The sequence below is a fragment of the Salvelinus fontinalis genome, chromosome 7 (genome assembly GCF_029448725.1).
Source record: "Salvelinus fontinalis isolate EN_2023a chromosome 7, ASM2944872v1, whole genome shotgun sequence".
Taxonomy (NCBI): Eukaryota; Metazoa; Chordata; class Actinopteri; order Salmoniformes; family Salmonidae; genus Salvelinus; species Salvelinus fontinalis.
Genome location: NC_074671.1, coordinates 13,432,888 through 13,451,598, shown reverse-complemented (window position 1 = coordinate 13,451,598; position 18,711 = coordinate 13,432,888). Strand labels below are relative to the sequence as shown.

The window sequence follows — 18,711 nt, the reverse complement described above, 5'->3', positions numbered from 1 at the left end:
AATAGTGGTGATAGATCAGTGGAGGCAAGGGGCCTTCTTTCTCAGATAGATTTACATTTCATAGGACTTTTGGTTACCTTTTGTAAAGTGCTTGGTGATGCCAAATGTCTTTCTGACATGCTTCCATCAAGCTCTCTTGACCTAGCAAGGGCTGTGGATCTAGTAGGTGCCCTTACAGACACATTACAGGACTACAGAAGTGAGGGTTACTTTGGAGAACTATGGAAAGAGGTTGAAGAGATTGCAGAGCACTGCAAAATAAGTGTACAGTGTGTAAAAGACAGCCTAAAACAAGCTTAAGATTTCACGACTCATTGATGATGAGCACTGTAGGACTGAAAAATAGTGACCAAAGTGATGGTGAGAGCTTCCAAAGAGCTATCTTTTATCAGGTGCTTGACAGTCTCACAGCTGAGCTGCAGAGGCATTTTTCAATGAAGAATTACGAGATAAGGGGTCCAGTCTCTCAACCCAAAAAGTACAACATTCCTGAACGAGGAGCGCTGTTTGTCTTTGCTCAGACATTTGAGTCAGATTTAGAGGACCTCAAACATGAGGTTCATCAAACCAAGCGGCTTCTTGATAGGAGAGATAAAAGTGGAAGGGACAGACCGTCTGCTCTCCTTGACTTTGTTGTGTTTCTAGAACCTTATATAGAGGTCTTCCATGAGCTATTTCCACTTTGTAAGATTTCTGTTGTTACACCAGTCAGCAGTGATTTTTGCGAGAGAAGCTTATCAGCTTTAAAACTGATTAAAACCCACCATAGGACAACAATGGTTGATGACAGGTTAAGTCACCTCGGAATTCTCAGTGTTGAGTCAAGGAGGGCACGCTCCCTCAACATGGAGGAGTTTGTGAAACATTTAGCCAGTTCTCACCAGCACCGCAGAATGATGCTGTTTTACATCTACCAGGGATAATGTGTCACTTAGACGGTCCCTCTGGTCGTGATTAAAACCTACACTGTGTACTAACTAGTACACTGACATTCTAAAATGATAAATCCAAAGGGTATCATGTCAAACAGATTTAATTTGGTCTTGATTAGGCCAATTCCAAAACTTTTCTTTGCTATTAGTTAACATAATATATATGAGCATACATATGATACTGTAAGTTTGTAATATTGATGGGCATCAAAATTATTTATATTTTTCAAGTCCATTTCAGCTTGATACCTGCTATGTCAAATTGCAGTGTTTTTTTTGTAAATGTACTTTTTTGTAAATAAACTATGCAATTTATATAACACACAAATGCCATCTTATCTCCTTTATTTTCTGAAAATATTTTGGATGTTCAACACTTATGGACCCAGATTTTATATTAATGAAAACAGAGTGACCCAAGTTTCCCCAGTGTGTGTGTGTGTGTGTGTGTGTGTGTGTGTGTGTGTGTGTGTGTGTGTGTGTGTGTGTGTGTGTGTGTGTGTGTGTGTGTGTGTGTGTGTGTGTGTGTGTGTGTGTGTGTGAGAAAGAAATCGGGCTACAGTTCCGAGGTAGAGACACTGACTATTCATAGTATGTTAAAGAGTTCTAGTGAAGTAAACCTTTTGGACCACACTATCTGCCACATTGAAGAACTCCGGGTTAAGTGAATTATCATGCCAGGTTAGGGTCACACACTAATTTTCTGTCATGGTCTATGGACCCTCTGAAGTAACCTTGGCCACCCCCTGGTCACCCTATGTATAAAACTCTAGTTTCACCACTGCCTGTAGCTGCTCAGTGTAAAGGAAACACATGATTATGGTGAATGTGGAAGCAATGTAAAGGGTAAGTGCTGTACTTGGGGGGGGGGGGCAGTTCAGCATTTGGTGGATGCCAGGTATATAGAGAGGCTCGGAGATATAGGATCAGTCATGATATACAGAGGCCGTAAAATAGGTTAGTAGAACTACAGTGCGGACTGATGGAGTTTACATGGACATACCTGTAGTGAGTGGACCTACTGTCGGCTTGTGCTTCTGATGTCCGAGGCCTGTTCAGAAATCTTGTGCTCATAAATGTGCAGTGCCAAAGGCCACCTTGACAGTGAATAAAGTTGACTTCATAGCTTTTATTGGTAAGGTTATCAGTACAACTCGGGTTGTGGAAACCAGAAATGCCAGGTTGAAGGTTATTGTGGAGAAGACAAAAGAGATATTGGGGGTAACAGATGTTACTGTTGAAATGGTTATTGAAATGCTGAACAATCCTACGAGTGGAGTGTTTCAGCATGATATAGATCAAGTTTAATGGGGTTGGGGAGGATGTGGTAGAAGTTAGGAATTTATTTGGTTTTGAATTTTTTTTTCATGGTAGTACATAATTGGTCAGATCATGGTTGATCGTAAATTCCAGCACAGTAGGTGGCGGCATGCACTTTAAACGTTTGTTTGCGGACCGCCACTACATCATAGAAGAAGAAAAATAAGTGTCGTCAAACTAACGCGACCCCGACCGGAAGTTTTGTACTAAAAGTGGAAACAGCCGCATCACAGGCACAATGGTAGCTATCAAATTACCAATATTTGTTATTTAATTCATACATTAAATGTGTAAAACGTATATTTGATAGATAGCTATGTTGTCTATACGAAATACCAATGAATCGTGGGGTTTTATTAATTTATTGCTTGCTGTATTTGTAGAGACGTTTGGATTTTGATTAGTCACTCATGCCAGTGAACTAGCTAACGTTAGCGCGTTATTAGCAGCGATGATGTCCAACGTTAGCTCTAGCTAACTATTTGTGTTTGTTTGTGTCAGTCAGTTTGGTTAATTAATCTAAACTAGCGACAATAGTCTTGCCTACCTTTTGCTTCGTGCCAGCTAGGTAGTTAACAATGTAGCAGTTATCTCAGTTGTTTGGGATACACTAAAGTGTTAGCTAGTAGGTAACGTTAGTCATCATGCCTCTACTATAATGCTAACTGAGTTGTGATCTTTTGTTCGTCTCCAGAATACTCGTGGACTACGATCACAGCTTAAGGACAGTGTACCGGTGATGGGCATGGGTCAACACATTGGGGCTTATGGCGTTCAGGACACACTCAGGAGCGGGTGAGAGAACGGTCTCTGCTGGACACTCATTCAACTCAAAGTATGTAACGTTAACTATATAACAGTTTGTGAGACATAACTGACAGTTGAACTCTCTCTCAGGTTCAGCAGTGTGAAAAATGAGTTGCTCCCCAGCCATGCGCTGGAGCTGTCAGAAAAGAATGTGAGTGACACAATACGCTGTTGTTCTGAGCTAAAGGCTAAGTATATGTTCTGGGAGTTAATACAAGTCTTCAGGTCTCATACAACTTTTCTCGAAAAAAACACTAATGCTACTTTAGCTCCAACATTGACTTTTGTACTCTCCCTTGCAGTTTCAGCTGAACCAGGACAAGATGAACTTCTCCACCCTCAGAAACATCCAGGGCCTCCACGCTCCCCTGAAACTGCAGATGGAGTACAGGGCCGCCAGACAGGTAGACGCAAATGTCTCTCTGATCTTTATTGAAAACAAAGAATAGTGTTGGAAAAAATGCAATAAGCAACTTTCACCACATCCCTTACCACTTTCCCTGTCCCTTCTCAGATCCAGCGCCTTCCGTTCCTGCAAAGCTCACACCTGGCCCTGGACACTCTCAAAGGGAACGATGAGAGCATCAGCTTTGAGGACATCCTCAACGGTAAGAGACACTGTATACAGACGAAACAACAGCAGAAAGAAGTTAAACTAATGTGAACTTAGCACTCTTTTGTGTCCATCTCCCTGCAGACCCAGCCCAAAGTGAGATGGTGGGTGAGCCCCACATCATGGTGGAGTATAAGCTGGGCCTGATGTGAGAGCCGTCAGACCCCTGGATGTTTGTGTTTACCCTCTGTTCACTTTCTCATATGAGACAGCACTCAAGACTTTCATATCGTTGGATTCCTTTGTTTCTAATAAATCCTATAACTCAACCATGTTGTTGATCTATTACAAATGTGTGCTAGTGTTTTTGGTGTGTGCTTGCCTGTTCACTGAAGTTATAAAAATACACACTTAAGCACAAGATGCATTACAACTCTTTTTTAAAACATTTTTTTAAAGAAGGATCAGATTTGTGTTGGTTTAACTCTTATGAATCTTATCCATCACAACCACACATGTCTGTCAGATGCCCCTGGCAGTAGGTACTCCCCCTTGTGGTAGAGAAACACTGCACCAGGTCCTCGTGCTTCATCACACATGCCACTTGCGGGTACGCCCAACCTACCACCCTCACCTTGTCGCCAACGACTGCCAGCATCCGGCCCGAGGAGGCAGAAAGCCATCCAGTTGCTAGGCTGCGTCCCTGTCTCCACAGTGAACACGTCTGCAGCCCTCCTGACATCCCACAGCATGACAGCGTCATGGGAATTGCAGTATGCGATGAGGTCACCAGTGGGGCTGAGTGAGGCGTGGTTGATGGAGCTGCGGTAGTCGTAGATTGTCTAGGCATGCGGCGGTCCGGGTGTCCCACAAGGTGAGCAGGCTAGTGGAGGGGAGGAACTCTACACTGTTGATAGAACCAGTGTGGCTGTGTAGCGGAAGCTCTCACTGCAGGTCCCACACCTTTTATAATATGGATAATCATGTCTACAAATATGATGGCACACATTACCTCAACACAGTCAGCATGTGTGTGCCAAGTTTGGTAGAAGAACAGGAAATATTGATTTCCTAACAAACCTTAACTGTGTTGATGCTCCCTTGATGTGTCATCAAGGGAGCAGGAGGCCACAAAGTCTCCAGCAGAATGGAAGGTGCAGCCCCAAGTGGCTCCAGTGTGGCTCTCTGGGGTCAGCACACCACGGCCCTCAGAAATGTCCCATATCTTGAACCTGGAGTCCCACTTGTGGCCCCTAGCTTAGCCCCGTCAGGGTGGAAGTTAACCCCAGATAGCCGCCGCTGCCCCTGGCCTGTAGAAATCAGCTCTCCTTCAGGAAGCCTCCAGAGCTGGTCGTCACCAGCCGAGGCAACCGCTAGTTTGCTTGTGTGTAGAGCCAGGTAGCTGACAAGCAGGGTGTGGGCCTAGAGATGTTTAATTGTGAAAAAAGAAAGAACAGTAACTTTAACATACAGTTAGTAGTTTGAGTTGCTATTAGGGAAATAAAATGCCTTGATACATAAAGGGTGAGCAGGGTATTCATCACATCTTACCTTGAGGGTGTTGGTGAGTCGGAATGTGGCTGCCTTGAAGGAGCCCTGAGTAGACACAGACTTCTTCCATCTGTGGGCCAGCTGGGTGTCTGACGGAAACTCTGTCAGGTGGTGTTGGGGTCTTTGGAAGGAGCATAAAGACTTACTCCATCCCAATTGGCTTGTTGTTACCCCTGTCTTGTTTGGGGGGAGGTTTTGTTGTCTGGTCTTGGGCTACACTCGGAGGTGCGGTGGGGAGGTTGAGAAGGGTGTTGTGTAAAGTCGCCTGCCTCTCCAAGCTGACCCGAATTTCTGCTTCAGACCTGCCTTGTATTTCTCGTTCATCTGTTTCAATGCTAGATCATAAGTGGGGGCACCGTGTGTCTTCAGCTTTCTAATATCTTCAATCAGTCTTTTCTTCTCCTGGCCTACTCATTGTACTGGAGACGGTGGAAATCTCTGGCTTTTTGTAGCTTGGAGTCCCGCTGCTGAGGCTGTTAGTCTGTATTCTCCCCTCTCCCTCTGTGTGTTTTTCATCTCGCTGCCAAGAAAATGGTTTTGAGTGTACACATCTGGAACTAGCCCCACATCCCCTGCGTTAAACAGACATTTGTGCGCCATCTCATTCCACTCCGTTTGAAAGCAGTTCATGGTTTTGGTCATGCCCATGCTGATAAGGAAGTTGGGTGAAAAGTCAATGACCACTTCGGGTATGCGAGACACCGTCTTTGATTGGAGCTTCGCTGTATTGAAAGCCATAATCGGAGTGTGGGAATTGTAGCAGACTCGAGGTAAAATATATCGTACGCTGGTTGTTTGGAAGCAGTGGCGACCCGTCATTCAGGTTTTGAGACCCACATTTTTTGTTGAAATTTATTTTTTTGGGGTGGGGTTCACCTGTTTTGCATTTTATTTTGGCATTAATACAGTGGGGCAAAAAAGTATTTAGTCAGCCACCAATTGTGCAAGTTCTCCCACTTAAAAAGATGAGAGAGGCCTGTAATTTTCATCATAGGTACACTTCAACTATGACAGACAAAATGAGGAAAAAAAATCCAGAAAATCACATTGTAGGATTTTTTATGAATTTATTTGCAAATTATGGTGGAAAATAAGTATTTGGTCAATAACAAAAGTTTATCTCAATACTTTGTTATATACCCTAGGTTGGCAATGACAGATGTCAAATGTTTTCTGTAAGTCTTCACAAGGTTTTCACCCACTGTTGCTGGTATTTTGGCCCATTCCTCCATGCAGATCTCCTCTAGAGCAGTGATGTTTTGGGGCTGTTGCTGGGCAACACGGATTTTCAACTCCCTCCAAAGATTTCACATATCAATTTGCAAACAATGTAAAAAATAAAATACAAATTGTCATTGAGCCGCATACAAACATGGTCTCTTTTTTGCTTTCTTGAGTAAGGCAGCTCCAAAAGGCAGGTGTTTCAGCCTAGCTTAGTACTTTCTGTGGTGGCGGGGCAGCCAGTGGAAAATATGTAGTGTAAGTGCTGGTAATGTCCCCTATTTGCGCCATGATTGGCTCAGTATTCTGTTACTCATGGGGACAGTACGTCACTGCCAAGTCTAAGGGTAGACCTCAAATTCATGGTTTGGAAGGAATTAGTGACAGTGACTAACTGCAAGCATTGCAAAGCAATCACTAGACTGCTACTCAGTGGAGTGACTGTGATCCAAAATCTGTGAATAAGTGTCTCTTTATTAACAAGTTTAAAATGATAAACAATCAACATTGGCCATGCTGTCAATGAAGCATGCTTTGTACAGCGCTCAAAACAATTGCTAACTCGTAACTGTGAAAACTCGACTTCAGTGAGTTCAAGACAACTGGGAATTCCGAAATAAACGAGCTCTGACTGGGAAATATGTTTTGAACGGTCATCCAACTCGGAATTGTAAGTCGGGAACTCGGGCCTCTTTATAAAGCTTCGGCCTGAAGATCAATGACGTCAATATGATTCGGCCTTGTTTTTTCCCCCAAGTTCACAGTTATCTTGAAAGCACCATAAATCCCGAGAATGCCAGACTTTGATGACAAAATTTGCCCACGAAGGACCGCCAAGCCACCTTCCTGTTCAAGTGAGCACAGCACAACAAGATGGGTCCAAAAATGACTTGTATGGTGCTGCATAAATTATGTAATATGCCAGGGAGATATGTATACTGTAGCTAAGAAAGTAATACTAAGTGTATGTTGTGTAGTAAGCTGTTAATAGCCCATGTGCCTCACCCTAATAATTTGGTATATTTACCCCTCTTCATTTCGCCTACTGTTATGATTTTGTGGTGCACATGTAGCCTATGACCTGTTTTAGAGAAATGTAATCATCACATTTTGTAAGAGCTTTCATTGTCCACTTATATGCCCCCTTCATTTATCCTACAGTTCGGACTTGGTGTACCGGGAGAACACTAAGAACTGCACATGTTTGCTGTACATTTCAAAAGTGCTAAACAAATAGTTAAATTGACTGTCTGTCCTAGCTCGCTCATGAATATCTTAATCGAAATTATGGATTGTCTCATCCGCTTGTCATCCCTTTATGCCATAGTTTGTACATCTCAATTGTCAGTAGAAACCACATTTATTTAAGCAAGTCAGCCATATCAGCTATGTTTTTTTTAAAGGCATTAAATGAGGCTGAATGAACTGTTTCGCTGCCAGAAAAGGCTCTGCTGATAGACAGGTGTAGCAATGGTAAGATGTTGGGACTGCTGTTGGGACAGCTTTATGTAGGCCCTAACAGACACCGTTTGTCACCGTTATAGTGCAATTAATGTATCGTTTAGTGTTGTGGCTTTGCTCGCATGCATCTCACTTTGTATTTTTATTTTATTTTTGCAATACAAAGATTTACATGCTAAAATCGCCACTGGAAGTCTTTGTGGATATTTTTAGGCACTCAAAAGTTGACAGTCCCCCCCAAAATTGACAAGTTCGTGTGGAATGCTTCATGTTGCCATGGAAAACTAGCCTGCTGGCAGAGAACGCGATACTTTGTGGTAATCTAATCACGTTGTCTGTCTCTACTGTCATTGGTCTCTACTCACAAACATGGCGGACTACCGCGAAGCGCCCTTGGCCACTCGGCCAAAAACGTTGGACCCAGCTGAATATTTCAACCTTTCGCTGGACCAGAGACGTGCCGAAGAGGAGAGGGCTGGTTTAAGGGCCCAGCTGAAGAGACAATATCAGATGCAGCTCAACAACCCGCACAGAAAAGAGCTTATTGTAAGTAGAGTGAGATAACATGCTAACGCTAGCTAGCTTGCGAATGTCAGACCCACAGTTCCCCCAGAAGTAATGCTATTGATGGGGTTTGCTAACTAACGTTACTTTTGTTGATGTTACAATTTCGGAGTAAGTTTGCTATTTAAACTAATTTGTGAAGCATTGTTGTATTCAGTTAAATGAATTCTGGGGGAACATGACTGTTTCTGAATTCAACCGTTCTTACGATAGTAGTAGACTGCAATAAGACTGGCACCCACTCTCAAAGAGTGGCCATCATTATTGACATGCTGTTTTTTGTGTTTACAGGAAGACCCTGCCTTGACACGCTGGGTGTACGCACGCACCAACCCCTACAACCACTTCAGAGCCACCAAGAAGACGTCACTGCTAGGTGGACTCTTTGGAGTGGTTCCCCTCTTCGTCCTGTACTACGTACTGAAGATGGACAGGGTATGGATGAGATGACACCAACCCTTATCCTACTTGTTCCCTGACATTAGGGGTCTGTTCCAAATCCACCCTAGCCTCTATACCAGTGGTCAACAACCTTTTCTGAGTCAAGATCACTTTGAGTCAAAATACAAAATGAGATCTACCACTCAGGGTTTTTTTTAAAAAACATGACTTAAACAATTCAATATTAGGTAAGTGATCCTATCTATATTATGAAGGCACATTTGTACAGGGCCACCAGACTGTGCCCATTAAGGTCATCTATTGAACAGACACATTTGCTGTCTAATACAGAAGTGATTGGAGTATGAGCCCTCAGACAGAGCCCGTATTAAGTCACTCTCAGTAAATTCATCTTAGATCATCGACATGGTGAAGTTATAATTTTTGCATTATTGGAAGCAAATACACTTTGAAGCTTTGTCTGACTCCATAATAGTTTCAAGATTTCTGCCAAATGTTTTTTTTGTAAGAAACTGAAGTCAGGGAGAAGAACACACGCTAGGCTATCTAAGCTCATCTTCTACTCCGCCACCATTCTTTGTGACAGTCTACATGGCACCTCCATTGTTATTAAGATCCTCTCTCTGAATCCGAGAGAGCTGTCACAGACCTGTGTACCGAGGCTCACACTGTGCTGTAATTCCTCTGCTATTTCTCCACTGAGAGGAAGAAAAACATCCCTGTATTTATTCATGAGACATTAGTTCATATTATAAACACGCCACCAAGAGGAGGTTGCTTAGAGCAGGGCTTCCCAAACTCAGTCTTTTTGGTTTTCGCTAAGCACTACACAGCTGAGTCAAATAACTAATTATCAAGCTTTGATTATTTGAAACAGCTGTGTTGTGCTAGGGAGAAAAAAAAAGGGGGGGGGGGGGGGGCAGAAATTAGTTTGGGAGACCCTGGCTTAGGTGACGATGCTGTCTCTCTGTTGCCATCGGGACCTCATTAACCCCCCCCCCGCTGTCTGCAGGACAAGAAGGAGGAGCAGATCAAAGCTGGGACCTACGACCGCAAGTTCAAGCTTGCCTATTGAGTTTGCTCATTGCAGACTTCCATTGTAAAGTATTGTAGAGTTAATGTCAGTGTGTATCTATTATTGTTAACTTAATAAAACGTCCTTTATTGTTGAAAAGCAAATAAAGTGTCTGCCTGTCACTACAAACATACAAGGGCTGTGAATGACATGAGCAGCAGAGTGGTGAAAACTTGCTAACAAGTCTTCCAGGGTATTTTTATTCATTCACTTTTGTCTAGTACCTTTTTTTTTTAATCAATGAACCGGTTAATCTTAAAAAAACAAGCATACGCCAATTACCCAAACACTCTATTAGGCTGTGAGTGATAGAATGAATTGAGCCACGGTATAGTGGTATGAAGCTAAAGAGGTCCAGGATGTTGACTTTATGGGCCTTTGCACCATGCCTTGAATGTGATCTAGGGGAAGCAATGACTGTTCTGCTTCTCTACTGTTTGCTTGGTCTCCAGTTGGGGTCAAAGTGTTTGCGTAGCGGCTCCCAGCACTGGTAGTAGCTCTTGTCCAGCCTCTGACACGTCTCCAGACCCCACTTAGTAACCGCCATGCTGAACGACGACTCAAACATGAAGGCCTGAGAGAGAGAGGTATGTTACTTGACGGCTTACTGATATTTACAGTTTTATAATTTCATCACGTGTGTGCTCCCATATGTTACCATGGTCCCCTCGGCCACCCTCTCTGGTTTGAGGAGAGCGGTGCTGCTCTTCTCGAAGCAGTCTCTGTCAGGGCCATGGGGGGTCATCATGCTGTGGAGAGTGCCCCCTCCTGGCTGGAAGCCCTCCTTCTTGGCCTCATAGTGGCCCTTGATCAGCCCCATGAACTCACTCATACAGTTCCCTGGAACACAGACAAGGGGAGCTCTGACAACACACTACTACAAAATACATTACAGTCACTAGATGGCTATGCCAGAAAAGGACAAAGTTCTCGGTAACATCAGAACTGAAGACGAGCAAGTGTGTTATTTGTTCTTAGGGTTAGAAGTGTGTGTGTGTGTGTGGTCGTACTGTGGTAGTACGGGGGTCTGAATGTGTGGTCGGCCACTCCCCAGCGCGGGGGGAAGATGACAAAGTCAGCCATGGCGACTCCTGGACGAGTGGACTTGGCCGTCAACACTGTGAAGATGGAAGGATCCTGGTGCACAGATGGAGGAGAGGAAGGGTTAGGGTGTGTGTGTGTGTGTGTGTTCGTGCTTATGTGTGCGTGTGTGTGTGAGGTTCTCACCGCATGATCGAAGGCCACACAGTTGATGACCATAAAGTTCTCCAGGTTGTATTTGTATGGTGTGTAGTTTCCATGCCACGCTACCACATTGAAGGGAGAGAAACTCTGCAATCACACACAAGAAGGAATAGAATAATGTTCAAATGTATAGTAGGGGTGAGGCAGGCGTCAGTATCCCCTGGTCTACCGCACCTTGGAACTTGAGATCTAGCCGTACCTCAAGTCAATTTTCATTTCAGGAAAGAGGGCCCTTGATATTCAGAATTGAAAAACAGGCGTAGACCAGCATAAGGGAAAAAAGAACGTGAGGATAATTGCTGATTTTGAACGGTGGCCTCCTCTCCTTCTCTACTATTCTTTTCAATCACACCATTCGCTGTGATCTTCAGCTCCAGGAATTTATGCACTAATTGGTTTCACAATCAAACATTCCCAAAGTTTCAGGGCCCTCGGCTCGGAGAGAGATGGGGTGGGGAGAGAGACACGAAGACGGTGTAGAGATATTTCTTCATCTTGATTGTTAAAACCACAGCAATTTTATATAGCAGTTCTGATGTCACTGTGAAAGAGACATTCAATGGGAGTTCTAAAATCAATATTATTCATTACAGCTGAAGCTGTCTTCAGGACTGTGTACCCCCTGTGTACCCATGTACCCTCTCGAACGTGCGCGAGCACACACATTCTCCCAGACACGCATTCTCCATAAAATGACATACTAACACACTCGCATGCAGTACAAGCGCACACACAAACACACAGTCACCATGCACCCAGGGGGTCGGAGTACCCCAAGGCAGGTAATCTCTTGGGTATTACAGTTCCTGTGATAACTCTGCCAGACTCGATTAAAAACAGAGTGCGAGAAAAAAGGGGAAAAAAACATATTGGCCCAGTCAAGCAAATAATAAGTTAATTTGAGCAATTCCATCTCTCTGCAGGGGGACCAAACAGCAGGACGAGACAGAGACGGAACCTGACCCCCCACACTTCCAATATGTGTGACACACACACACCAGTTTCAGGTTAGGTGGGGAGGAGAGAGAAAGTGCAAGCCCCAACACCCGGTGTGTAACCCAGAGATGACTAAGAGAAAGAGAGGTGGATGGAGAGAGGTAGAGAGAGGTTAATGAAAGAAAGAGGGGACCGGTGTGTAACCCAGAGATGACTAAGAGAAAGAGAGGTGGATGGAGAGAGGTAGAGAGAGGGAGAGGTTAATGAAAGAGAGGGGACCGGTGTATATCCCAGAGATGACTAAGAGAAAGAGAGGTGGATGGAGAGAGGTAGAGAGAGGGAGAGGTTAATGAAAGAGAGGGGACCGGTGTGTATCCCAGAGATGACTAAGAGAAAGAGAGGTGGATGGAGAGAGGTAGAGAGAGGGAGAGGTTAATGAAAGAGAGGGGACCGGTGTATATCCCAGAGATGACTAAGAGAAAGAGAGGTGGATGGAGAGAGGGAGAGAGGGAGAGGTTAATGAAAGAGAGGGGACCGGTGTGTAACCCAGAGATGACTAAGAGAAAGAGAGGTGGATGGAGAGAGGTAGAGAGGGAGAGGTTAATGAAAGAGAGGGGACCGGTGTGTAACCCAGAGATGACTAAGAGAAAGAGAGGTGGATGTAGAGAGGGAGAGGTTAATGAAAGAGAGGGGACCGGTGTATATCCCAGACACACAGAGAGCATTTGGGAAGTATTTAGATCTTTATACACATTTTGTTACGTTACAGCCTTTTTCTAAAATGGATAAAATGCATGTTTTTCCTCATCAATCTACACATAAAACCCCATAATGACAAAGCAAAAACTGGTTTTTAGAAATATTTGCAAATGTATTAAAAATTAAAAAACACCTTATTTATATAAGAATTCAGACCCTTCGCCTTGAGACTCCAAATTGAGCTCAGGTGCATCCTGTTTCCATTGATCATTCTTGAGATGTTTCTACAACTTGACTGGAGTCTACCTGTGGAACAGCCCGCTTGGAGTTTGCCAAAAGGCACCTAAAGGACTCTCAGATCATGAGAAACAAGATTCTCTGAACTGATGAAACCAAGATTTTACTCTTTGGCCTGAATACCTAGCGTCACGTCAACAGGAAGCCTGCCACCATCCCTATGGGGAAGCATGGTGGTGGCAGCATCATGCTGTGGGGATGTTTTTCAGCGGCAGGGACTGGGAGACGAGTCAGGACAGAGGGAAGTATGAACGGAGCGAAGTACAGAGAGATCATTGATGAAAACATGCTCCAGAGAGCTCAGCACCTCAGACTGGGGTGAAGGGTCACCTTCCAACAGGACAACGACCTTAAGCACACAGCGAAGACAACGTAGGAGTGGCTTCGGGACAAGTCTCTGAATGTCCTTGAGTGGCACAGCCAGAGCCCGGACGAACATCTCTGGAGAGACAGGAAAATAGCTGTGCAGCGATGCTCCCCATCCAACCTGACAGAGCTTGAGAGCATCTGCAGAGAAGAATGGGAGAAAATACCCAAATAGAGGTGTGCCAAGCTTGTAGCGCCAAGAAGACTCAAGGATTTGATCGCTGCCTAAGGTGCTTCAATAAAGTACTGAGTAAAGGGTCTGAAAACTTATGAAAATTTGATTTGTTTTTTATTTGTAATACATATGCAAAAATGTTTAAAAACCTGTTGTTGCTTTGTCATTGTGTGATATTGTGTGTAGATTGATAAAAAATATATATTTTAATCCATTTTAGAATAAGGCTGTAAATTAACAAATGTGGAAAAAGTGAAAGTGTCTGAATACTTCCTGAATACACTGTATCCCCTGTAACACAGGTGTTTCCACGGTTACCTCCCTCCCTAACACACACACACACCCTTCGTCCTCCCCTTCCCTGTCTCTTTAAAATCCCCTCCTGTCAGACAAAATGAGTCGATCCAATTACCTGCTCGACAGGATGCTTTCAGAGCGGGGTGGGAAATCATTCCCCGGTAAAATATGCTGAAATGAATGCTTAACTCGAGCAAGGTTTTCTCCCCTTCTGAAAAGACAGGTATCTGGCGGGAACTCCAGGACGCGTTAACTAATTATGATTAAGGCTGGTAAGTGAGCCGAGACGGGAGCCTGCTGATCAGAACTGTCAGGCATTTTACATTAAATAATCGGGGAGGGCAGTTCAATGTTAACGTGCAGCTATTCTCGGAGTTGGGACGGCTAGATAGCTAATCGCTAACATTAGTGGTGTCCCATGTATATATTACAAGCTACTATCATGAATTATAGTGCTGTGTATTGTAACGTCTGTGACAGAACATGTACATATGACCCAAAGACACACGTGTACTCACGTCACGCACACGCACACGTACACACCTGTTGGCTGGAGAACAGTTTGCCCTGATACTTGTTGATGACGGTGTAGCCTGTGGCCACCTCACGGTCCTCATACCACGCTACCGGAGTCAGGAAGTCCCTGGGATTGGCCAGTCCGTTGGCCCCTAGGAAGATGATAGGTTCACAAATGTTATTGCGTTGAAAGGTGGGAGGGTCAAGGTGTCACTTTGAGGAGGAATGGTGTCACACACACCTATGGGTCCCAGGTCGGGAAGCTCAAAGTGGGCTCCGTACACCTCCAACACGTAGCCTCTGGTCTCCCCGAACACATCCACACTGAAACGCATCCCTTGCTGCAACACACAAGGGACATACAGATAGAGGCGAGGGGACAGGTGAAGGTTGAGTTACAGGTGAAGGTTGACAGTTGCAGGTTGAAAGTTACAGGTTGAAAGTTGACAGTTGCAGGTTGAAAGTTGCAGGTGAATGTTGACAGCTGCAGGTTGAAAGTTACAGGTGAAGGTTGATAGTTACAGGTTGAAAGTTACAGGTGAAGGTTGATAGTTACAGTTGAAGGTTGACAGTTGCAGGTTGAAAGTTACAGGTTGACAGTTACAAGTGAAGGTTGACAGTTACAGGTTGAAAGTTACAGGTGAAGGTTGACAGTTACAGTTGCAGGTTGACAGTTACAGGTTGACAGTTACAGGTGAAGGTTGACAGTTACTGTTGCAGGTTGACAGTTACAGGTTGACAGTTACAGGTGAAGGTTGACAATGAGAGGGATTCATGTGAAGCATGGTTTTGTCGTTGAGAGCTGTCAAGATTGACAGGCTTAAGTTCTCTGGTGCTGCCGTCTCACCTGGATGACACAGATCTCGTTGGGTTCCACCATCATCTTCCCAAACTCTGTAGTGATCAGAATCTCACCATGCTGGGGCACTGAGAGAGAGAATGGGGGGGTACTTACTTATTGCTTATTAACTTAACATGTGTACCTTTACTAAAAGAAACTGCATATTTGACTGACCAATGAGGAAATCTCCATCTGAATTGTTGAAACACCTGAAAAGCAGAGACCACATAAAATTGTTGACATGGGGCTCAGAGTTGTAAAGCTCAAATATGGGAGCGATGATCACACACATACACACCTGTCAACCATGGAGGTGTTGCAGGTGAACATGTGGATGCCGATCCCATTGCGGGACTTGGTGTCTCCTGCTCCACATAGGGTGTGCAGACCCTATGGTTGACAGATGGGAGAACCATTCAGATCCCGGACAGATAACAGGCTATGCAGCAGAAACAGCTATTTTCTACCAAGTAAAACCAGAGGCCTGAGTGAACGAGGGATTATGTTTTACCGTCACAAAGTCCACTTTCTTCTCTGAGGATTTGGGGATGGTGAACGGCATCCATTGGAGCTACGAAAAGGAAACATTTTAAAATGTTGAGACCTAATTTCCCTGTTTTTCTCTCTCTCTCCATTTCTCTCTGTACCTGGTTAGGGTCAGGTTCCACTTCGTCCCATTTCTCTGTTAGGTTCCCACAGTGCATTGCGGTGTAGGGCTTGTGGCGGACGGACGGCAGGATACGGTATAACCAGCTGTAGAATCGAGGAAAGAAAGTTAGCAAAGATAGTGTGTTCGTCTGTGTGCATGTCCATGAATAAGTGCAGAAAATTGCTTTTCTGTACACATAAACTGAGGACCATTGAAAGGAGGATACATTCCTGTCAATCACTATTAAATGACTGGATACCTCCTCTTATTGGTTGGCCGTGGGCAGGTGAAGGCGGAGCCAGAGAGTTGTTCAGCATAGAGGCCATAGGGACACACCTGAGGGTTGTTCTGGAGAGACAACAGAGCTGGGTTCAACATCCCAGAGGGGGTAACAGAGGGGTGAGGGGTGTTGCAGGGGCTACAGAACCTACAATGTAGGCTATACAGGTGTGGTTTGAGGGGTGTTGTTGGATAACAGGTGAGGTGTAGGCCTCGTGTGGAATGTTACCTGTCCTTCAGGTAAGGACCCTGGGCAGCGAGGGTCTTCAGAGGAGAACTCATTCCCAAACCCACTCAGGTACTGGAGGAGATTGAGAGAGGTACGACAGTTGACAGTGATACTTTACATCTGGCTTCAGTATTGCATTATATTATGACATAATCATGTCTATGTTGTTGAGTCCTTATACACTGTACAAAAATATAAATGCAACAATTTCAAAGATTTTACTGAGTTACAGTTCATATAAGGAAATCAGTCAATTGAAATAAAATCATTAGGCCCCTAATCTAGGGATCGCACATCTGGGAATCCATGAAGAGCACACTTCTCCAGCGTGCCAGTGGCCATCGAAGGTGAACATTTGCCCACTGAAGTCGATTACGACGCTGAACTGCAGTCAGGTCAAGACCCTGGTGAGGACGACGAGCATGCAGATGAGATTCCCTGAGACGGTTTCTGACAGTTTGTGTAGAAATTCTTTGGTTGTGCAAACCCACAGTTTCATCAGCTGTCTGGGTAGCTGGTCTCAGACGATCCCGCAAGTGAAAAAGACGGAGGTGGAGGTCTTGGGCTGGCGTGGTTACACGTAGTCTGCGGATGTGAGGCCGGTTGGACATACTGACAAAAAGGATGTTGGAGGTGGCTTATGGTAGAGAAATGAACATTACATTCTCTGGCAACTGCTCTGATGGACACTCCTGCAGTCAGCATGCCAATTGCACGCTCCCTCAACTTGACACATCTGTGGCATTGTGTTGTGTGACAAAACTGCACATTTTAAAGTGGCCTTTTATTGTCCCCAGCACAAAGTGCACCTGTGTAATGATCCTGCTGTTTAATCAGCATATTGATATGCCACACCTGTCAGGGGAATGGATTATCTTGGTAAAGGAGAAATGCTCACTAACAGATGCAAACAAATTTGTGCACAGAATTTAAGAGAAATAAGCTTTTTGTACTTATGGACATTATATGGGATCTTGTATTTCAGCTCATGAAACACGGGACCAACATTTTACATAACATTTAGCTTTTATGAGTACTTGTGTCATCTGTTTGCATACTTGGCACACAATGCAAACCTACGTGACTTTTCTGATGTAGCCATGCAACGTCACAGCAGCACGACCCCATTTTCTCTCTTTCTCCTCACAGTAGCCCACGCTTGGAACTTGGCGCACCCACAAACCAAAGAAATTGTGCTAAGTCATCGCGGGTCTGCAAAAGCGCACGCATCTTTTTGCAGTAATGCGCGCGCTCACGTGATTACATTCCTTGCAGTGTAGTTTACTTGGTGTGGAAGAATGATGCCCAAATTCTCAATAAATGACAGTGGCTGAATGAAACATGAGTGGCACAATGGCTGCCAACTGATTAAAGTGTTAACCGTGTTAACTGCGCTCAGAACTCTGCGTTCCACAAGCGGCTAGGACGCATCTGGGCAGCTGCTAAACCCAGCGCGCTGATTGGACATAAGGGAACGCCCCTTCAGCGCACCGCTTGACCGTGGCAGTAGGCTCCAGATTTATTAAACACAGTTTAGTTTTGCAAAACACAGTTTAGTCTTGCATTGCATATCATGAGATTTCGGACATTTGTTGATGCGATTGATAGCTAATGTTTAAAATTCAAATGACAAAAGATACGATATATATGCTTATCGTTCCCATATGTCAGCATTTGTTATTTTAAATGAAGAACAATTTATGAGAAATAACAGCCCTCTGCAAAAATAGAACCTGAACTTAGATTCATTATAAATGGAGGTAATATTTACGGAAGTTGTTCCTCCTTAGTCCTTACCTTAAGCCCAGACATTGTGCTTCCTTATGAAACTGTCCAACTGAAGAAAATACTTGTTTAAAGTCCAACACGCTGGTTAAAACGTAACTATTTCTCTCCAGTGCCTCAGTCTACGGTACCTAACCAATACGCCACACAACCCCCACGTCCCGAGATGGAGAGAGTGAAAAAAAGAGGAGAGGAGGGTTGGATTTATGCTCTTTCTCAATATGGCTTTAATTAAGACCAGACCGGTCCGTGACGTATGGGGGGGGGGGGGGGGGGGTTCTCTCTGGGAGAAAGGGGTGGATATGCATAGAAAAATAGAGACCGAGGGGTGGAGAGGCTGTTTGCTCAGAAGTGAGCAAACAGGGACCAAAGTCATAGCGAAAGCAAATACAACCCCAAGCCACCTTTTAGATCCAACATGGGTCCAATGGCCATGACACGTGTAGTTTTACGTTCCATCCACATCGGGGCTACGGATGCACTGACTGCGCTGATGGTGATGCACGTAGAA

The 18,711-nt window shown here is 44.5% G+C and overlaps 3 protein-coding genes and 1 pseudogene across 4 annotated transcripts; 2 read left to right on the top strand and 2 right to left on the bottom strand.

Moving 5' to 3' along the window:
• The first annotated feature begins 2,384 nt into the window (after positions 1-2,384).
• On the top strand, positions 2,385-3,941 carry LOC129859003 (proteasome maturation protein-like). The gene is made up of 6 exons (XM_055928294.1): positions 2,385-2,493; positions 2,947-3,047; positions 3,150-3,210; positions 3,362-3,463; positions 3,574-3,667; positions 3,757-3,941. The coding sequence occupies exons 1-6, from the start codon at positions 2,491-2,493 to the stop codon at positions 3,822-3,824; spliced, it is 429 nt and encodes a 142-aa protein (XP_055784269.1). The 5' UTR covers positions 2,385-2,490; the 3' UTR covers positions 3,825-3,941.
• Positions 3,942-4,684: 743 nt separating this feature from the next.
• Positions 4,685-5,901, bottom strand: LOC129858900 (sperm-associated antigen 16 protein-like; annotated as a pseudogene).
• A 1,940-nt stretch (positions 5,902-7,841) lies between these two features.
• Positions 7,842-10,153, top strand: LOC129859001 (NADH dehydrogenase [ubiquinone] 1 beta subcomplex subunit 4-like). 2 transcript variants are annotated; one of them, XR_008760119.1, is made up of 3 exons: positions 7,842-8,391; positions 8,701-9,038; positions 9,824-10,153. XR_008760119.1 is itself a non-coding variant. In XM_055928292.1 (3 exons), the coding sequence occupies exons 1-3, from the start codon at positions 8,215-8,217 to the stop codon at positions 9,884-9,886; spliced, it is 384 nt and encodes a 127-aa protein (XP_055784267.1). In that variant the 5' UTR covers positions 7,842-8,214; the 3' UTR covers positions 9,887-10,153. The 2 variants fall into 2 exon arrangements, 1 of the variants encoding a protein (XP_055784267.1); XM_055928292.1 differs by having other exon boundaries at positions 8,701-8,844.
• Positions 9,947-18,403, bottom strand: hgd (homogentisate 1,2-dioxygenase). The gene is made up of 14 exons (XM_055928290.1): positions 18,213-18,403; positions 16,416-16,487; positions 16,167-16,255; positions 15,906-16,011; positions 15,770-15,829; positions 15,557-15,648; positions 15,433-15,467; positions 15,265-15,344; positions 14,659-14,758; positions 14,445-14,569; positions 11,114-11,218; positions 10,897-11,023; positions 10,545-10,726; positions 9,947-10,460 (listed from the first exon to the last, which is right to left on the bottom strand). Exons 1-14 carry the CDS (start codon positions 18,225-18,227, stop codon positions 10,317-10,319), a joined length of 1,332 nt encoding a protein of 443 aa, XP_055784265.1. The 5' UTR covers positions 18,228-18,403; the 3' UTR covers positions 9,947-10,316.
• Between the last annotated feature and the right edge of the window lie 308 nt (positions 18,404-18,711).

Bases quoted from the DNA above. Each gene is read 5' to 3' on its own strand.
- LOC129859003 (XM_055928294.1), top strand. The intron at 3,211-3,361 runs GTGAGTGACACA...TCTCCCTTGCAG, and splicing joins TGGAGCTGTCAGAAAAGAAT to TTTCAGCTGAACCAGGACAA. The intron at 3,668-3,756 runs GTAAGAGACACT...ATCTCCCTGCAG, and splicing joins CTTTGAGGACATCCTCAACG to ACCCAGCCCAAAGTGAGATG.
- LOC129859001 (XM_055928292.1), top strand. From the start codon at position 8,215: ATGGCGGACTACCGCGAAGCGCCCTTGGCCACTCGGCCAAAAACGTTG. The intron at 8,392-8,700 runs GTAAGTAGAGTG...TTGTGTTTACAG, and splicing joins CGCACAGAAAAGAGCTTATT to GAAGACCCTGCCTTGACACG. The intron at 8,845-9,823 runs GTATGGATGAGA...CGCTGTCTGCAG, and splicing joins ACGTACTGAAGATGGACAGG to GACAAGAAGGAGGAGCAGAT.
- hgd (XM_055928290.1), bottom strand. The intron at 16,012-16,166 runs GTATCCAGTCAT...TCGATTCTACAG, and splicing joins CGGCCAACCAATAAGAGGAG to CTGGTTATACCGTATCCTGC. The intron at 15,468-15,556 runs GTGTGTATGTGT...TCTGCTTTTCAG, and splicing joins AACACCTCCATGGTTGACAG to GTGTTTCAACAATTCAGATG.